Genomic DNA, 15,123 nt, shown 5'->3' on the forward strand with positions numbered 1-15,123 from the left:
AATATAAAACAAAACACAGCCACAAATGTTTTGATATAAACTCTTCAAAAATTTATACAGTGTTTTTGACGCTTGATACAACATCACAAAATATAAGGTCACAATACTCAAGTATGCTGATGTTTTCTTACACCCCTTGTTCTTTCAGTTATTAAAAATTTCTCAACATCTCTTCACTATCAGTGTGTTTATATTCTTCTCATTAGGGTGGTGGTTTGTTAGCTCGGAGGATGCCCAGGGCTGGGTCCCTGCCACCTGCCTTGAGGCACAGGATGACCCTGATGACTTCACATTTCCAGGAGAAGAAGGTACATAAAGTTTTCCATCTTGGCGCTGTTGTTAAGATTTAGATTTAGACATTTAGCATTTACTCACAAATCCAGATGTACTTGCTTGTTAATTCTTACTCTTGGGACAATAAAAGCAAGAAGAAATTAAACAAATAATTTTTTGCTGCTTTCTATCTGTAGCCTTCTAAAAGGCAAAATACAACTTGAGTAGCACCACACCATCTGGCAAGCAGCATTTTACTCCTGTCACACATACCAGATGCTCCAAGTGGTCAAGATTTGGTGTTGTGCAGATTCAAGCAGCAAACGTGACAAAATTGCTACTTCTTGTTAATTTGACATGTTTGCACCAAGACATGTGCGTGTGTGTGGGCAAAAGGCACTTTTTATGTTCAGTGATACTGGAAAGGTGATCCAAAGGAAAATAAACTGTCTAGCTTGGGTGAAACCTGTAACTCCACGATGTAAACTTATTAAATGTGCACAAACCTGGAAGGATTTACTTGTCAGTAAATGGATAAAACAGTACCAGGCCTGCCAGGAGTAGAACTTTGATTTCTACAAGACCCACCAATACTGAAAATGCTTTCATTTAGGGTGAAAACATCCTGCAGATGGCTTATGTAATGTTCACTTGCTATTTTGCCCCACTTACTGTGCTGGGATGTCAGTGCCTCGCAGATTCTGGTCACTGCCAAGGCACGTGGGTCGTCGCAGAACTTTAGGGGATCTATTCAGCACAGGCTTTGGGCAAGGTGGAACGCACGTCTTTCTTCTCCCCCTATCTAAGTGTGTGTGTGTGTGTGTGTGTGTGCGCGCGTGCTTGTGTGTGTTTGTGAGTGTATGCACTTGCATACACAACTGTTTGCATGTTTGTTCATGTGTATGCAGGTTGTTGTTTGCTGCATGAAAGATCCAAGCATGTAAATTAAATCCTCGCATGCAAAGTGAACAGTGCATTTAATCTGAAATAAATTTTTGAAAATGATATATGAAAAATATCATTCATAGCATAGCATAGCAATAGCATTCCAATTAACCAACATTAAACACTTGATAGATCTGTAGTATTACATAGAATAAACTATAGGCACTTTACTTCTAGTAGAGTAACATGTTTGTCCTGTTTGTGGACAGTATTTGTGCAGGATGAATGTGTGTTTTATGTGTTGCACATGTGTGTATCTTACATCTTCTAACTCCACAAGATGGTGCTCAAGCCTTGCCTCAGTTACCTAAAGTAAAACCAATGTATTTCTGTACCAATTCTAGTATATCACCTTAAATCAAAATGTCTGCAACCTATTCATTAACTGGTTGCAGTCATTTTCCCTGCATACAAACAACAAGAAGCTTAAACTGTTTCATAAATGCAACACTATACACTCTGACATCTCTGCTGCAGTTTAAATGTTAAGAAAGTTAAACATTGCAGCATAAACTTTGAAACGCTGAAAAACATTTATTGAATAATGCGTATCACCTTGTGCTTTGTCTCCCAAGCTATGATCCTACAGCAGCATTGTGTTCCCCTGTTTGTGAGCCTGTACATAGTGATCTTCAAAATAGACATTATACTCTTATATTTATCAATATTGTATTTTTGTGACCCCAGATGAGAAGTATTCAGTAATTTACCCGTACTCGGCCAGAGACGAGGATGAGATCGATCTGGAGAGGGGCATGATTGTTGAGGTGATTCAGAAGAATTTGGAGGGCTGGTGGAAGATCAGGTAACAAAATCAATGACATTAACTCTGGAATAGCAAAGATAAGTTAATGTGTTAAAAATTAATCAATAATTAGATTAAATAATAATGAGGAAGGTAAAAAAAAAAAAATACTAAGGGTTGTCATTTTACAGACTTTCAGTAAGTCTATCCAGTCAGGTTTTGTTTAGTTTTTTCAGCGTTCTCATCTGAAGCCACTGATTTTTCCATCTCTCCTTCACTCAGGTACCATGGCCGTGAGGGCTGGGCCCCAGCCTCCTACCTGAAAAAGGCTGACATCCAGAGCCAGAAGCTGTCAGCTGGTGCTGCTGCTCACGCCAGTACCAACGACCTAGATGGGGTTGCTAAACAGAACCAACAAAACAATGCAGCCAGAGAGAATCGAGACAACAGCCAAAAAGAAAACCGACTTTCGTTTTTCTCTGACAAAAGTAGGTTGTGTTGTATTCTTTAAATCTAGTAACTTTTCATTTCCTTTTAATATGTTTTGCTGCTGAAACACTTTAACTTTTAAATCTGTCTTTAATTTCAAAATAAACAATAGAAGGATATGCAGGGACATTCTAAAAAGTATACAAATACATACCTGTAGATTAAACCTCTATCATTTGAAAATGTACTGATTTACTTAAGGCTACAATCTTATTGCCACGCCACAGTCAGCATACTCAACATTTATTACCAAAACCAAATGGAAATGAAAATCTGAATGCAAAATGTGTAAGAATTTTGTAGTGCATAGATTGCAAGTTTCCAAAAGGGTTGTGCACTACTGCTTTGGAAGTGTACAACTCAACATGTCATTGATTACTTAATGTCTTTTTCTACCCCCACAGAAGTAGGATCAAGACACAGACCACCACCACGCAGAGATCTTACCATTGTAAGAGATCCCATTCAAATGAAATCTATTGTACTGAGGGATAGCTCTTGATTTTTCTAAACAAAAAAGTTTTCTTTGACTTAACCTTTATTGTTTCTTACATTTTTAAAGCCACGTGGTACAAACCTACCCAAGCCGCCCATTCCCCCCCAGGTTGAGGAAGAGTTCTACACCATAGCAGACTTTCAGACCACTATTCCCGATGGCATTAGCTTCCAAGCTGGAGTCAAAGTCGAGGTTGGTCAGGCTCCTCCTTAAGTTGTATTAAAATAATATCGTAAAGTAAATATCTTCACATTCCTTTATCTTATTAGAACTTAAGTTAAACTGACTGTTTTTGTATCCGCCAGGTCATTGAGAAGAATGCTAGTGGTTGGTGGTACATACAGATAGATGACAAAGAGGGCTGGGCCCCCGCCACCTTTATCGACAAGTACAAGAAGACTAGTAATGCTCTGCGTCCTAATTTCCTTGCCCCTCTGCCCAACGAGATGGAAAAACTGAGATTGGAAGATGGTGGTTCTTCAAATGTTTCAGGCACAGATGATAGTTGGTCCAAGCCTTTACCAGATGAGCCACCCACGGCCACTGAGTCCTGTGCCCGGCCTAAGCTGAGAGATTGGAAGTCCAGTGCCAGCAAGGGAGGTGTTGGGCCATTACCTCCAGCCCCAGCTGCCCCTCCAGCTGAGGATAAACCAGCTCTGCCACCTCGACGGGAGTCCATTAATAAAAGTTTTGAATTGGAAGTAGCAGAGAAACAGAGATCGGATCATTCCAAACCTTTACCCCCAAAACCCCCAGCTCCAGGGGTCATCATGCCTCTCGTTCCATCCAAGGCAGCCCCCTTTAAACAAGACAAACCAGCAGAGACCAAGAAGGAAGATAAGAGCAAACCTCTTCACCTTCGGAATGAGATGGGTCTTGAATGTGGCCACAAGATCTCTGCCAAAGAGGTGAAGAAGTTTAATTTGAAACCTGTTCCTAAACAGCCACCAAAGCCCAAATCAGAGGTGCAGGAGGAGAAACCAGATGCAGCTGGCCCAGCGGTGTTTATGAAGGCGAAGCCAGTGATTCGACCCAAACCTGTTCCCGCTGCCAAGCCAGATACTCCGGCAGAGAACAAACTGGATATCACAAACCTGAGAAGCAAGCTGAGGCCCTCAAAACCTGCGGATCTCGGCTCTGCATCTGACAATTCAGCAGTAGTAAATAGTTCCCAACCCATTTCAACCCCCAGCTCACCTCCCCCCAACCATATCCCTACCCTCAATAATGGTAAGCACTGCGATGAGCCAAAACTCCCTCCAAAACACATCAATGGTCATAGCCAGGAGAGCTCATCCCCCCCTGCAAAACCAGCAGTGCCTCCACCCAAGGAACCTCCTCAGAGACCCCCCGCCATGGCTCCAAGAAGACCTCCTCCTCCAAAAAAGGAGAACCCGTCCAGCCCAACTGAGCTCAAACCTCCACCTGCTCTAAAAGAAGCCCAGGATATGCCCAAGGCTCCACCACCCCAACTCAGCAGACCCCCTCCTCCTAAACCCAAAGGGTTTGCTCTGGCACCTCAAAACAAAGAGAAAGAAGAGTCCAAAGTAAATAAAGTTCCAATTCCTCCAAAGCCGCAGGTGAAGAGTGAGAAGCCTGGCCCACCCAAGGACAAGCTTCCCCCTTTACTCAAGGAGCCCAGTAAGGATGAGCTGTACCTAGCTGTGGCAGACTTTGAGGGGGATGAAAACACATCTAGCTTCAAGGTGGGTACATTGTTTGAAGTGCTGGAAAAAAACGGCAGCGGCTGGTGGTTCTGTAAAAATGTACAAGAAGAAGTCGAGGGCTGGATCCCCTCAAATTACCTGAGCAAAAAACCATAGTGTGAATGTGCTCTCAAAACCAATGCCATATGAATTTAAAAAAAAAAAAAAAAAAAAGAAAAAACCTAAGGATTTAAATGAACAATATATCACTACTTTTTAGCTTACTAGCATTGTTTTATTTATAGGTACCTTTTTTAATTGACTTTTGTTATGTTTCATTTCATGTTTCAGTTGACTTTTGTTCTGTTTCATTTTGATAAAAATATTCTACCTAAACTGAACCAGCAATAACACGTGACCTTGTTGGGTCTTGTGACGTTTACTTCTTTTTGTTTTTATCTGAGTATTACACGAACTCTTAGGTGAAAAGGTTAGACGCTACAACAGCAGTAAATGTATCTCCACCCATGCCTTCTAGGATTCGGTGCCTCTATATTATATGCAACCTGCTTCAGTGCTTAATATACTGTATGCAACTGTAGTGTAGTTCATGTTGGAATCTTAAAAACCTTTTAAATCATTAATCTGCATCACAGGAGAATACATGAAATGTTCAAATCCAGCCAGCCTTTTGCCCAGCAGCAGAGGGGAAAAAAAGCAAAATCCAAAAAATCTAAAACAAAGACTGCACATGAACTCAGTGGGGGAGTTCAGTGACAATATCTGGGCTTTCAAGTGCTATTAAGCAATTACTAAAACATGTCTTTGCCAAGTAGAAGTGCTGTTTGTTATAGTAGAAACCTGCATTAGTTTTTGTGCTATTGTAACGCTTTCTTTGTTGACTGCATAATTGTTGCAGTAACTTGTAACAGATGTGCACTTTTTCAGTCATTTCAGATGAGGTAAGTTTAAGGTTTGCACACCCTGAAGAAAAGGGAAGAATGCCACTGTGCATTGTATTTCTTAGTTGTATTAGTCATTTTTATGTTTTTTTTTTTTCATACACATCATTACAAATATCCACCTATGTTGAGATGAGGGTAGGATATCTAAACTGACAAGGTCAAAAGGAGCTCTCTGTCAAAGTAATTTAACACGTAATTGCACCCAAAATGATTGTGAAATCTGATTTGCAAAGTAAATCTGCTTATCTGTACCAGATGACTGGCCTAAGAAATAAGAAATTGGGAGATCTGCAGCGATTTGTGCAGTGATTTACAGTATTGCAAGTGTACAGTCTGTTCTCAACCGAAGTTTGGTGCTCGGATAACGGCAATCATTGTATAAAAATGATATTTTACATTAATGCTTGACTGGTCTCAAGCATGGTCAGTATAGCAAATTATTTTTATTGTACAGAAATGAGAGTCATATCTTAGCTGTTGTCACTTTTCTCTGATGACCCATCTGTTCTTTTACTCTGTACTGATGAAGGGATTAGAAGAAGAAAAGAGCCAAGAAGGAATTTGGTTGGTTGATTTATAGGATTTCCCAATTGGAGGAAATGTAGAGGGCTGTGTTGTTTCTGCCAAGAGATAAATAGAAAAAAAGTCACTTAAGAAAATTATGTGAAACAGCTGGCTGCTATTTACAAAATGAATCAGCAAAATTACATGTTTACAGTTGTCGACTCAACTTTCCACCCATGTTTTAGCAGTAATGACAATATTCAATTGAAAAAAAAAAAAAGTTTTAAATATACCTAAAATTGTATTGTTTAAGTATGTTATGTGGACAAAAGGCAGGGAGGTGCAGTACAGTCCAAGGCAAATAGATTGATGGTGTCATCATTTCAGTATTGTAATCTTATTTACTTTTGTGCTATGTATTTTTATTACATTGAGTCTCCTTCTACTTAAATCAATAAAAGTTTCTGATTTTTTTTCAATTCAGCTGTCATTCTGTGTCTGAATTGGTTATCTCTAGCTAAGTGAAAAATATGTATTCTTTCTTGTGGTACAAACCAGCATTGATTATTGTAGAGTTTTTGATAACTCGTAACACTCTTAAGAGCTATGTTTTTACCAAATAGGTCTTTGTTTTGTTCGTAGGTGCCGTGATTCGCATTCACCCATTGGTTTTCAGACGTCAGCAGTTGGTGACAATTAAAAAAATAATAATGATAACAATAATTATAAGAGGCAATATCCAGTCAAAGCAATGAAGGGAACACAAAAAAGATGATTTTTTTTAAAAATGGCTTTACAAATGTTTCATGATAAACATTTGTAAAGCCATTTTCATTTGCATACACACAATGCATTTTGGTGAGAAACACTTAAAAGTCAACATAACTTTCATATGTATACAAGAAAAACACTAATGTGATGTGCTGCAGCCAGTATATTTAATCATTATTAAACCCATACGGTGCTAAATATATTTTTTTTGAATAAAGGATTATTTATGCGAACGTACAAATTGAGTCTTGTTCACTATTTGAAAGCTCTGATCGCAAGTGCTTTGATGGGGCTACTGCTACTACTAGTAAAAAGAGCTTTCACTACAACCCTGTAATTAGAAAATCTTCCTTTATTAATATTATTTACAACAGTGGTTCCTTCTGATACAGTCTCATTCACGCTCACAACCCTTTCCATACAAACAATATCATGTAAACAGAGTCAGAGAGGAAGGCACAGATGGAGCCACCAAATGTGACAGTAAAGAGAATTTTTTACAACAAATTTAAATACTTTTGAGAAAGTGTGTGAGAGGAGAAAGAGACTAAGCAGTACCTGAAAGCTGACCTGATTTAATGTAAATCTGCAGGTCAAATTGCTCTAAAGAAAACTCAAGGCAACAAGTTCCTCAGCTACAAACTTTAGAGTTGTTTTCCGTCAGTCTGAATTGTTGCACTCCCTTACAAAATGATGTGAAGAGTTATGTTCAAAAATCAGATCATCATTTGAAAAATGAAATCTTAAGTTACTGCTCCTTGAGTAGAAAATAGCTGAAGATGGAATCACTTTTATGCATTGACATTTCTTTCAAAAATTTGATCCACCTATCTTTGGAGTTAAACTCTTGATATTATTCTCCTTCTCAGTGCAAAGGAAGGTAAAATTTAAGAAAGATAAACCTCTTTAAGCTTAGCAAAGACATACATGTAATATTGCACTTTTGTTAGCAAGCAGTGCACTTACTGCACATGGTATAACAATTAAACACTTAATACATTTACTTTTATTATTCAAATTTAAATCTAACATCCTTCAAACAACAACAGTATTTTCCTTTGGCGTTGTCAGTTACTATCCAGTGTGACTGATTTTACAGTAAAAACAAAACAAAATAGAAAAACAAAAATGTTGTAACACTTTGCGATAAGAATTAAGTCTTCCCTTGTGTGTTACAATCCCATTCCCAAATAATCATTACATCAATCATTAAAAAAATATTAAATTCTGATCTGGATTCAGCCTCATGGCCATTTAAAACAGGATACAAAATAATAAGCATGTCCTTCATACCATAGGTGTGCAGGTAGAAACAGAGAAACAAAAATATTAAATTAGCCTTTACAGTGATAAATCTGGATATGGTTCTTTATATGTAAAAATAAATAAAAGATGGCTTAAGCTTCTCTGTGACATGCATCTGACTTACAAACAGATAAGTCAGCCAAGCCAGAAAACAGAAAAAAGTTGGTAGTTGGTAAATTGTGAAGTTTTGGGTTTGTGTGTGTTTTTGGTCGTGATATTTGGAAGACAGCCCCGCTAATTTGGGATAAATAAAAAAGTGCTTAGTTAACCGCCTCAACAGCTTTCATGGAAACAAACATTCTTCCTTCTCATGCAAAAAGAAATTTCCTCACTAGTACTAAGATACCGCAAACTAATTCTTACCAAAACGATGTTTCTTCCCCCCGAATATTTACTCAACTGATAATTAGTTTGGTTTTCAGCTCACCCACAAGTACATGTTCACTCACGATCTCACGATCTCTGTATCACGTTTCACAAGAAGAAGCAGAAATGAAAAGAAATTTAAACACTGGAGGAGCTGGTGCTGTGTACGGTACTTGATTTGATGTGGAGCACATGATGAGTTTCAAATCATCAAACACTATAACACTTTTTCGAAGAAAAACCTAAGAACATGAGTTAAAACATAAATATTCGCTAAAACAATGAAGGAACCTAAAGAAAGGAATAGATATGCTGCCATTACAGGCAAAGCCAATTACAACTGAGGCAGCAGGCATTTGTAACACCTGTGGATGTATGAGTGACAGTGCCCAGGAGATAATGTGGAACATCACAGCAGCTATTTTTATGTGGCAGATGAGTCTTGGTAAGGCACAAACCTGGAGAGTTTATTGGGAGAACTTGGGTTTGGGCAATCCGAATGCTCACTCATCCTGAAGAAAGCCTCCTGCTCCTTTTTCTTCATGTTTAACTCCTCTTCAAGGGCCTGAGAGGATTGGAGAAGGGAGGAAACCAAAACATGGATTAGATTACCTGACCAAGCTTATTTACATGCACACAGAGAGGGATGTAAAATTTCACATTATATTCTGTTCTATGAAAAACATGCATGCATACAGCACAACTGACAATAAAAGGCCATTTCTGATTAAAAATACACTGTCCTTGTATAATGTTAAATTTGATTAGCTTCATTTTGTTAAATGCCCACATTTCTTGCCAAGAGGATGACAGGGGATTAATATTGTACTCCAAGTACTGTGTGAAGCCAGAGCCAGAGGAGATTAGCTTAGTTTACCACAGAGATAAGACTCCAGGAATTCACTGCCTCCAGCCTCTTAAAACCCTATCTTGTCATTTTTGCATTTGTTTGCGTACAGATTACACAAAGAATACACAGAATGTTCATGAATAATCTTTATGGGTGTATTCCTGATCCCTGAAAAGAGCCAGGCTAGCAATCCCCTCCTGTTTCCACTCTTTGTGCTGTGCTAAGCTAATCACCTCCTGACCTTAGTTTCACATAAGAGTGGTATCTTCTTCTTATCCAACTTGGCAAGAGAAAAAAAAGAGAGGTAAGCATAATCCATAAAATGTTAAACTACTCCTTTAATTAGTCAGCTGTGTTTGTTTTATTATCAGCTATATTAACATTGTGACAGGAAACATGTACCTTCTTCCTGGGTTTTAGGTGATCCCTCCATTCCTTCAGCAGCTGGTTGTGTTGTTCATCCAAATGCTTAAGCTTCAGAGTTTCATTTTCAATCAACAGGTGACATTTTTCATTCTGAAGCACGAGAAAAGCTCTAGTTAACCGCTGCAGGTCATTTATTTAGACTTTGATGGAGCTGTGACACAAATCAAAAAGATCTGCTGTGACATGGAGGACAAGTGGAAAAGTGTTTCCCCTCATTTACCTGCAGCTGCTGCAGCTCTCTGATATTGCTTTCACACTGGCCAATCATCTCTCTCATCAGGTTCTCATGTTTCTGCTGCTGATGCAGCCTCTCTGCTTTCTGCCGCTTCTCCTCCTGTTGAGAAAACTAAAGAGAGACCAACACAATGAGTTATGAAATAATTCACTTAAATTTTGCTCAAATGTGATGGGACAAAAACCTGTGCTACCCCTACCTGTTTGATCTTCTCTCTGTCTTCAGAGGAGCTGCCTGTTGAGTTGATGCGGAGGCTCTTCTTGAACATGGCCATGCGGGTCTTGGCCTCACTGCGCTGGATCTTAGGCAGTCGGTTCTTCTCCTGTTGCTGCCGACCTTTCAGAATCTCAATCATTCGCTGATTATAGCACTGCATCTGTTCCTGCTCCTGTAGCATGACAGAACATATACTGAATATATACTGAGGGAAAGTGAATTCATGACTTGAGAACTTGGGTACAATAGCAGGTGTACAAATGTGCCAACAGAAGTTGCAATCAAGTGGTTTACCTTATCGTGTTTCTTGAGAAGTTGGTGCCTCTGGAGGAAGTACTGGTCTTTCAGCTGCTGCTTTAATAACTGGTGTCTTTCATAGAGGTTCTTCTCCTCCATGTCCCATATCGTAGCTTCACGCTCTAATGCAAGCAAGGAGGGGAAAGAAGAAATAACTTGCTGAATGTAGAACAAAATGTTGTCATCCTACTACACCAGGCGTGGCCTAAGAACCACAAGATTTATGGCCAGGACACAGGATGTGTAAGCAGTGAGTCATGACTGTGCTGTTGTGACTAGCAAATGAATAAAAAATACTTTTATTTTTCAGGAATTTCCTAAAACAACAAATAAATAATCTGTCTCAGTCATCACTTGTGATTTATGATCCTGCCCTCTGCCTGTATTTTATTATTTTTTGTTATTTTTGCTGTGTTTTGGATGTTTCTATGTGACAACAATTCTGGAAACACAGTTCAATGTTGAGTCTCTTTCCCACGTCATCAAATACCGATGTTTTGGGTTGGACTGAGCATTCAACATCTTTCTCCAGACTAGCTTACTCATGACAAATTCCACATAGTATGCCTCATAATATAAGTCAGTTGTGGCCCTCCATGGGAAAAGATTTGGGAGCCCCTGTTCCATGTGAAGTTTGCCTCTGATAATGATCAGCTGTGATGATAACATGACTTTTTCTTTACTGTCATTCAGAGACAGAGAGAGAGCAGTCAAAGAAACTGCCCTTTACCTCTCACCTTTTGTCCATGACAACGTCTGCGGATATAAACATTCAAACTGCAGTGAAATGCTGGTGTGAGGTCAAAACAACTACTGACAGATCATTTTCAGGTTTATTTTTGCTGAGAAGCAGATCAGATCTCTAGAGGAGGCACTGCTGGATCCACGCTGTTCACCCAGGCCCTGTGTTCCGCCTGTTAGGGGGTTTAATTTGAATTAAGACTATGCCTAACAGACACCGTACCTCTGATTAGCTGCTGTTTTTTGTTAAGGCATTCCCTCTCCATCTCCGCAATCTCTCTCTTGTTGTTGGAGATGATTCTCATCAGAGTGGTGTCCAAGAAGTCCTTCTGATCAGCCAAGAATCTGCTCTCCTAAAGCACAGAAAAGAGAAAGAAATGAAAGGAGGGAAGGTAAGGCTGGTTTCACAACCAGTCCAGTTATGTATGAAAATGCATGAAAATACCATAAGCACAAATGACTGCTGACCAAAAAAAAAATTACCTCTTTTATTTTCATGTCTTGGAAGGAATTCATCATCTGCTTCAAGGATTCTTTACGCTGACTTTTGGGCAGCTTATCAACAGACTGTTTGACCTAAATAATATTAAAAAAACCCCAAGATCTCAGCTTTATTCAATGCGTCTGACACAGGACACAAAGGATGCGAGGACTGAAAGCTTTCTTTGACTCTTTTTCATTCCTTGCATCTTCTTACAATTGAAATGGACTAAACAAAAGAAAGAAAGATTATTTTCAACGTACGTCCTTTTTCTTGTGTTTCAGCTGATCTTGGAATTTGTGGTGTTCACGTTCCTGCTCTGCTTTGATACGTTTGGTCTCTTCCTTGAGTTTAACATGGTGGTCTGCCTCCATCTTCTCAATAGTTTGCTTCTGGTGCTTCTCCAGGTTCTCCAGCTCCACATCATAGTGTTTCTTCTTGGTCTGGGATGCACAGCAAACAAGCACATTACAATCCTCAGCAAAAATAAAATCAGGACTCTTTTCATAAAGAGAAAATACTTTGTTAATGTATAAGTAAAATAACTTTCTGAAAAAGTCTACAGTAAAACTTCTTGTGTATGCGTGTCTGTGACTCACATTCATATCCTGATCAAAACGTCTCTGCATTTGCTCTCTCTGTGTCTCCAGTTTGGTGTTTAGAACAGTCAGAGCGCGGTGAGCTTCCTTCTGGATCAAACGGAGCTCACGCAGCTCCTGGCGTCTAAACACACACACACAAAATTATTTTTAGCATACATACAATTTCTCAAACAAGCACAAACTTAATATCAATATTTTAATTAATACTGTTGCATTGTACTAATTCTTTACAAAAGGTATATGGTTAAACATCAGAAATGATCCCTTCTTCGCCTCTAAATCGGTGCATCAGTGAAAAGTAAACACACCTGCATTGAAAAGTGTTGCAGCATGAGAACATTGTTCTAAAGGCACACAGTCATACTGACTAACACCCTGCAACACAACCCAACGAAGCCACAGACCTTAATTAATTAGCTTTCCTGCTGATGTCTCCTTTTTTTATTAAACATTGATTCCTGAAAATTAAATCAAACAGGCTGATTGGTAATCATGAAGCCAAAAAATATAAAATGTTCCTTTATTCCTCCCTTTCCTTTCAGCTGGACTTTTAAATCTTTTCAATTTGTAAAGTGCCCTTGGTTCCAGTGCCATATTCCTACCACTAGATGGCATAAGTAATGCACCAGGAACTCCTTGTGGCTTCAAGGGCATCACAGTGTGTTTAAGACTGCTGTAACCATGCAAATTTCTCATTTAAAAAACAATACGTAATTTATGTCATTGGATTAAAAATATAAAACTGTATGGATCATCTTATATGAACATCTAGACACAAATACATTTAACCTCATCTAAAAGTAATTCAGACATTTTTCTTTCAAAATGTAGACTTTATATAAAGAAACCACTACCAAAAGTAGTCTTTTTCCATAACTTTGTAAACTCAAATCTCAGGGGGGACAAAGCCCCAAAAAAGCAGGATGCCTGAAATAGTATGTTTAGTAAAAGCAACATCCCAAAGGCCACTTATCACTGTACAGACTTCACTCGGAGCTGGGGAATGAACAGTTCATGGCCCTCATTCACAAGAAGAATGAAAGCAGATTATTTTTTCAGGACTGGAACCAAGAGATGGAGACACATACTGCACATAAGTTCTAACTCTGTTTATGTAAATAAGTTGAGTTTGTGTATAGAATGTGTGCTCTGAAGACAGGCCGAGTCATCCACGTACCTCAGGAATCTCATCTCCTCATCTTTCTTCTCGTCATCTCTGATAATCTTGGAGGTGGTCACACTCACCTCTACGCCGTCAACAACAAACTTCCTGGTTCGCTTCAGAGTCTTACTCGAGAAGTTCTGAAAGGCAGAGAGGAACAGATTAAAACAGAGCTTAAGTACAAGATCTTTGATTCTATGCAGCACTGTATGTGTTGTGTATGTGTAAGAGAGTACACTGAAACTCTGCAAGGAGGTTATTCTTCTTATTTAGAAACATGTTGGGGGGTAAAGCGATGGGCAGCTAAAAAACAACAGCAGAATTTACCCTCCTTGTCAAAACCCTGTGGATAAGTTACCCACAATGCACTTCAACTGCACACAGAGAATCTTCCTTATGCTAGCAGCAACTAATAAAGCCTGAAGCAGAGATGAGGATGAGCACTGTGGACTGTGATACAGAAGTTTAGACAGGTTGACCTGTTCTAGATTTCTTTTAATTTTCGAACATAGTCTTATCATCATTCATAGTCTCCATCGAACGCTGACTTGAGTGACATCAACTGAGGAATTTATCAGATTTTACACAGTTCCATCTGTAGCCCCCAAAGGCTTTATACAACCTTTTTTTCCAGATGTAGCAGTCCTCCCCAAGACCTGTAAACTGACCTTGATGAGTAAAATGGATTACGGAGAACGAGGTTCTAAGTTAAATATGCATGCATTTGCATTTGTGTAGTCTTTAAGGAGAGAAGAAAAGGCAGTTGTGTGTCAGTGTGGGTTGACAAAGGCATTAATGTTCCTGTCAATCTGGTTCTGCTGTAACAAAAAAACAAGACGATCTGTCACTGTAACGGGGAGTGCCTTGCAGGAAATAACACTATGACCTCATCCAGTGAATGTCTGCTTTGGCTTTTTTACCCCTTTATATCAGCTCTGGGTGAATACCCCATTTTATATACAGTAAATCTGATTGGTCTTCTCTTGTTACCAACTGATAATTTTCCTAGAAAGTGGAACACTTTGGAGATTCAATGCTTTAACCAAAGAGAAGAAATCTATTTCTGATAATGAGCCTACCAAAAACAAGTCCATGACCCTTTCCTTTTCTCCCGGATCAAAGTTGAAGAAACTCAGTCTAATTTAGGAGGTAAAAGTTGGCCAATCCAACAACATCTAGGGAAGTCATACTATATGCTACAGTGTGAGCCCATCTTGTAATTGAACAGACAAAACCGCTATGGCTAACACAGCACAATTTCAGTGTCCCCTATCTAAATCAGCCTTTGTAGACAATATTTATAAGACTGATATGGCAGGGTTTATTCTGCAAACACTGGCTAGCTCAAACCCTGTATGTCGTCATTTCCTGGTTTATAAACAGTTTCCATATGAAGAGAAGAGAGGAGAGGAGCTACTCCATGAACTCTTTACAGCTGAGCAAACAGACCACAAGTCTGTTTGAAGCTACTGCCACAGAGGACAGCTACTAGATGCTACTTTTTCACTGCTCCATATTGTTGATTCCCTGTCTACTCAACTGATACATTCACAGTAGCAATAAATGCACGTGTGTCATAAAGTACACACTGGCACTAAAATCAGAAGA

At 39.1% G+C, this 15,123-nt stretch overlaps 2 protein-coding genes across 3 annotated transcripts in view; one reads left to right on the forward strand and one right to left on the reverse strand.

Annotated features, from left to right (window-relative positions):
- The window catches only part of sh3pxd2b (SH3 and PX domains 2B), a 33,884-nt gene extending 27,342 nt beyond the window's left edge, over positions 1-6,542 (forward strand). For both annotated transcript variants that reach the window (XM_046410081.1, XM_046410082.1), the window contains 6 exons: positions 207-308; positions 1,906-2,023; positions 2,246-2,451; positions 2,857-2,903; positions 3,015-3,140; positions 3,254-6,542. In XM_046410081.1, coding sequence (XP_046266037.1) covers positions 207-308; positions 1,906-2,023; positions 2,246-2,451; positions 2,857-2,903; positions 3,015-3,140; positions 3,254-4,771 — 2,117 coding nt within the window. In that variant the 3' untranslated portion in view covers positions 4,772-6,542. The remainder of the gene's footprint in view (positions 1-206; positions 309-1,905; positions 2,024-2,245; positions 2,452-2,856; positions 2,904-3,014; positions 3,141-3,253) is intronic.
- A 626-nt stretch (positions 6,543-7,168) lies between these two features.
- Positions 7,169-15,123, reverse strand: part of stk10 (serine/threonine kinase 10) — a 39,257-nt gene continuing 31,302 nt past the window's right edge. The window contains exons 11-20 of the mRNA XM_046410080.1: positions 13,531-13,655; positions 12,351-12,474; positions 12,015-12,194; positions 11,754-11,846; positions 11,494-11,623; positions 10,527-10,651; positions 10,216-10,404; positions 10,002-10,127; positions 9,758-9,871; positions 7,169-9,070 (exon numbers count right to left, since the gene is read on the reverse strand). Coding sequence (XP_046266036.1) covers positions 8,930-9,070; positions 9,758-9,871; positions 10,002-10,127; positions 10,216-10,404; positions 10,527-10,651; positions 11,494-11,623; positions 11,754-11,846; positions 12,015-12,194; positions 12,351-12,474; positions 13,531-13,655 — 1,347 coding nt within the window. The 3' untranslated portion in view covers positions 7,169-8,929. The remainder of the gene's footprint in view (positions 9,071-9,757; positions 9,872-10,001; positions 10,128-10,215; positions 10,405-10,526; positions 10,652-11,493; positions 11,624-11,753; positions 11,847-12,014; positions 12,195-12,350; positions 12,475-13,530; positions 13,656-15,123) is intronic.

Source organism: Scatophagus argus, chromosome 14 (assembly GCF_020382885.2).
Source record: "Scatophagus argus isolate fScaArg1 chromosome 14, fScaArg1.pri, whole genome shotgun sequence".
NCBI lineage: Eukaryota > Metazoa > Chordata > Actinopteri > Scatophagidae > Scatophagus > Scatophagus argus.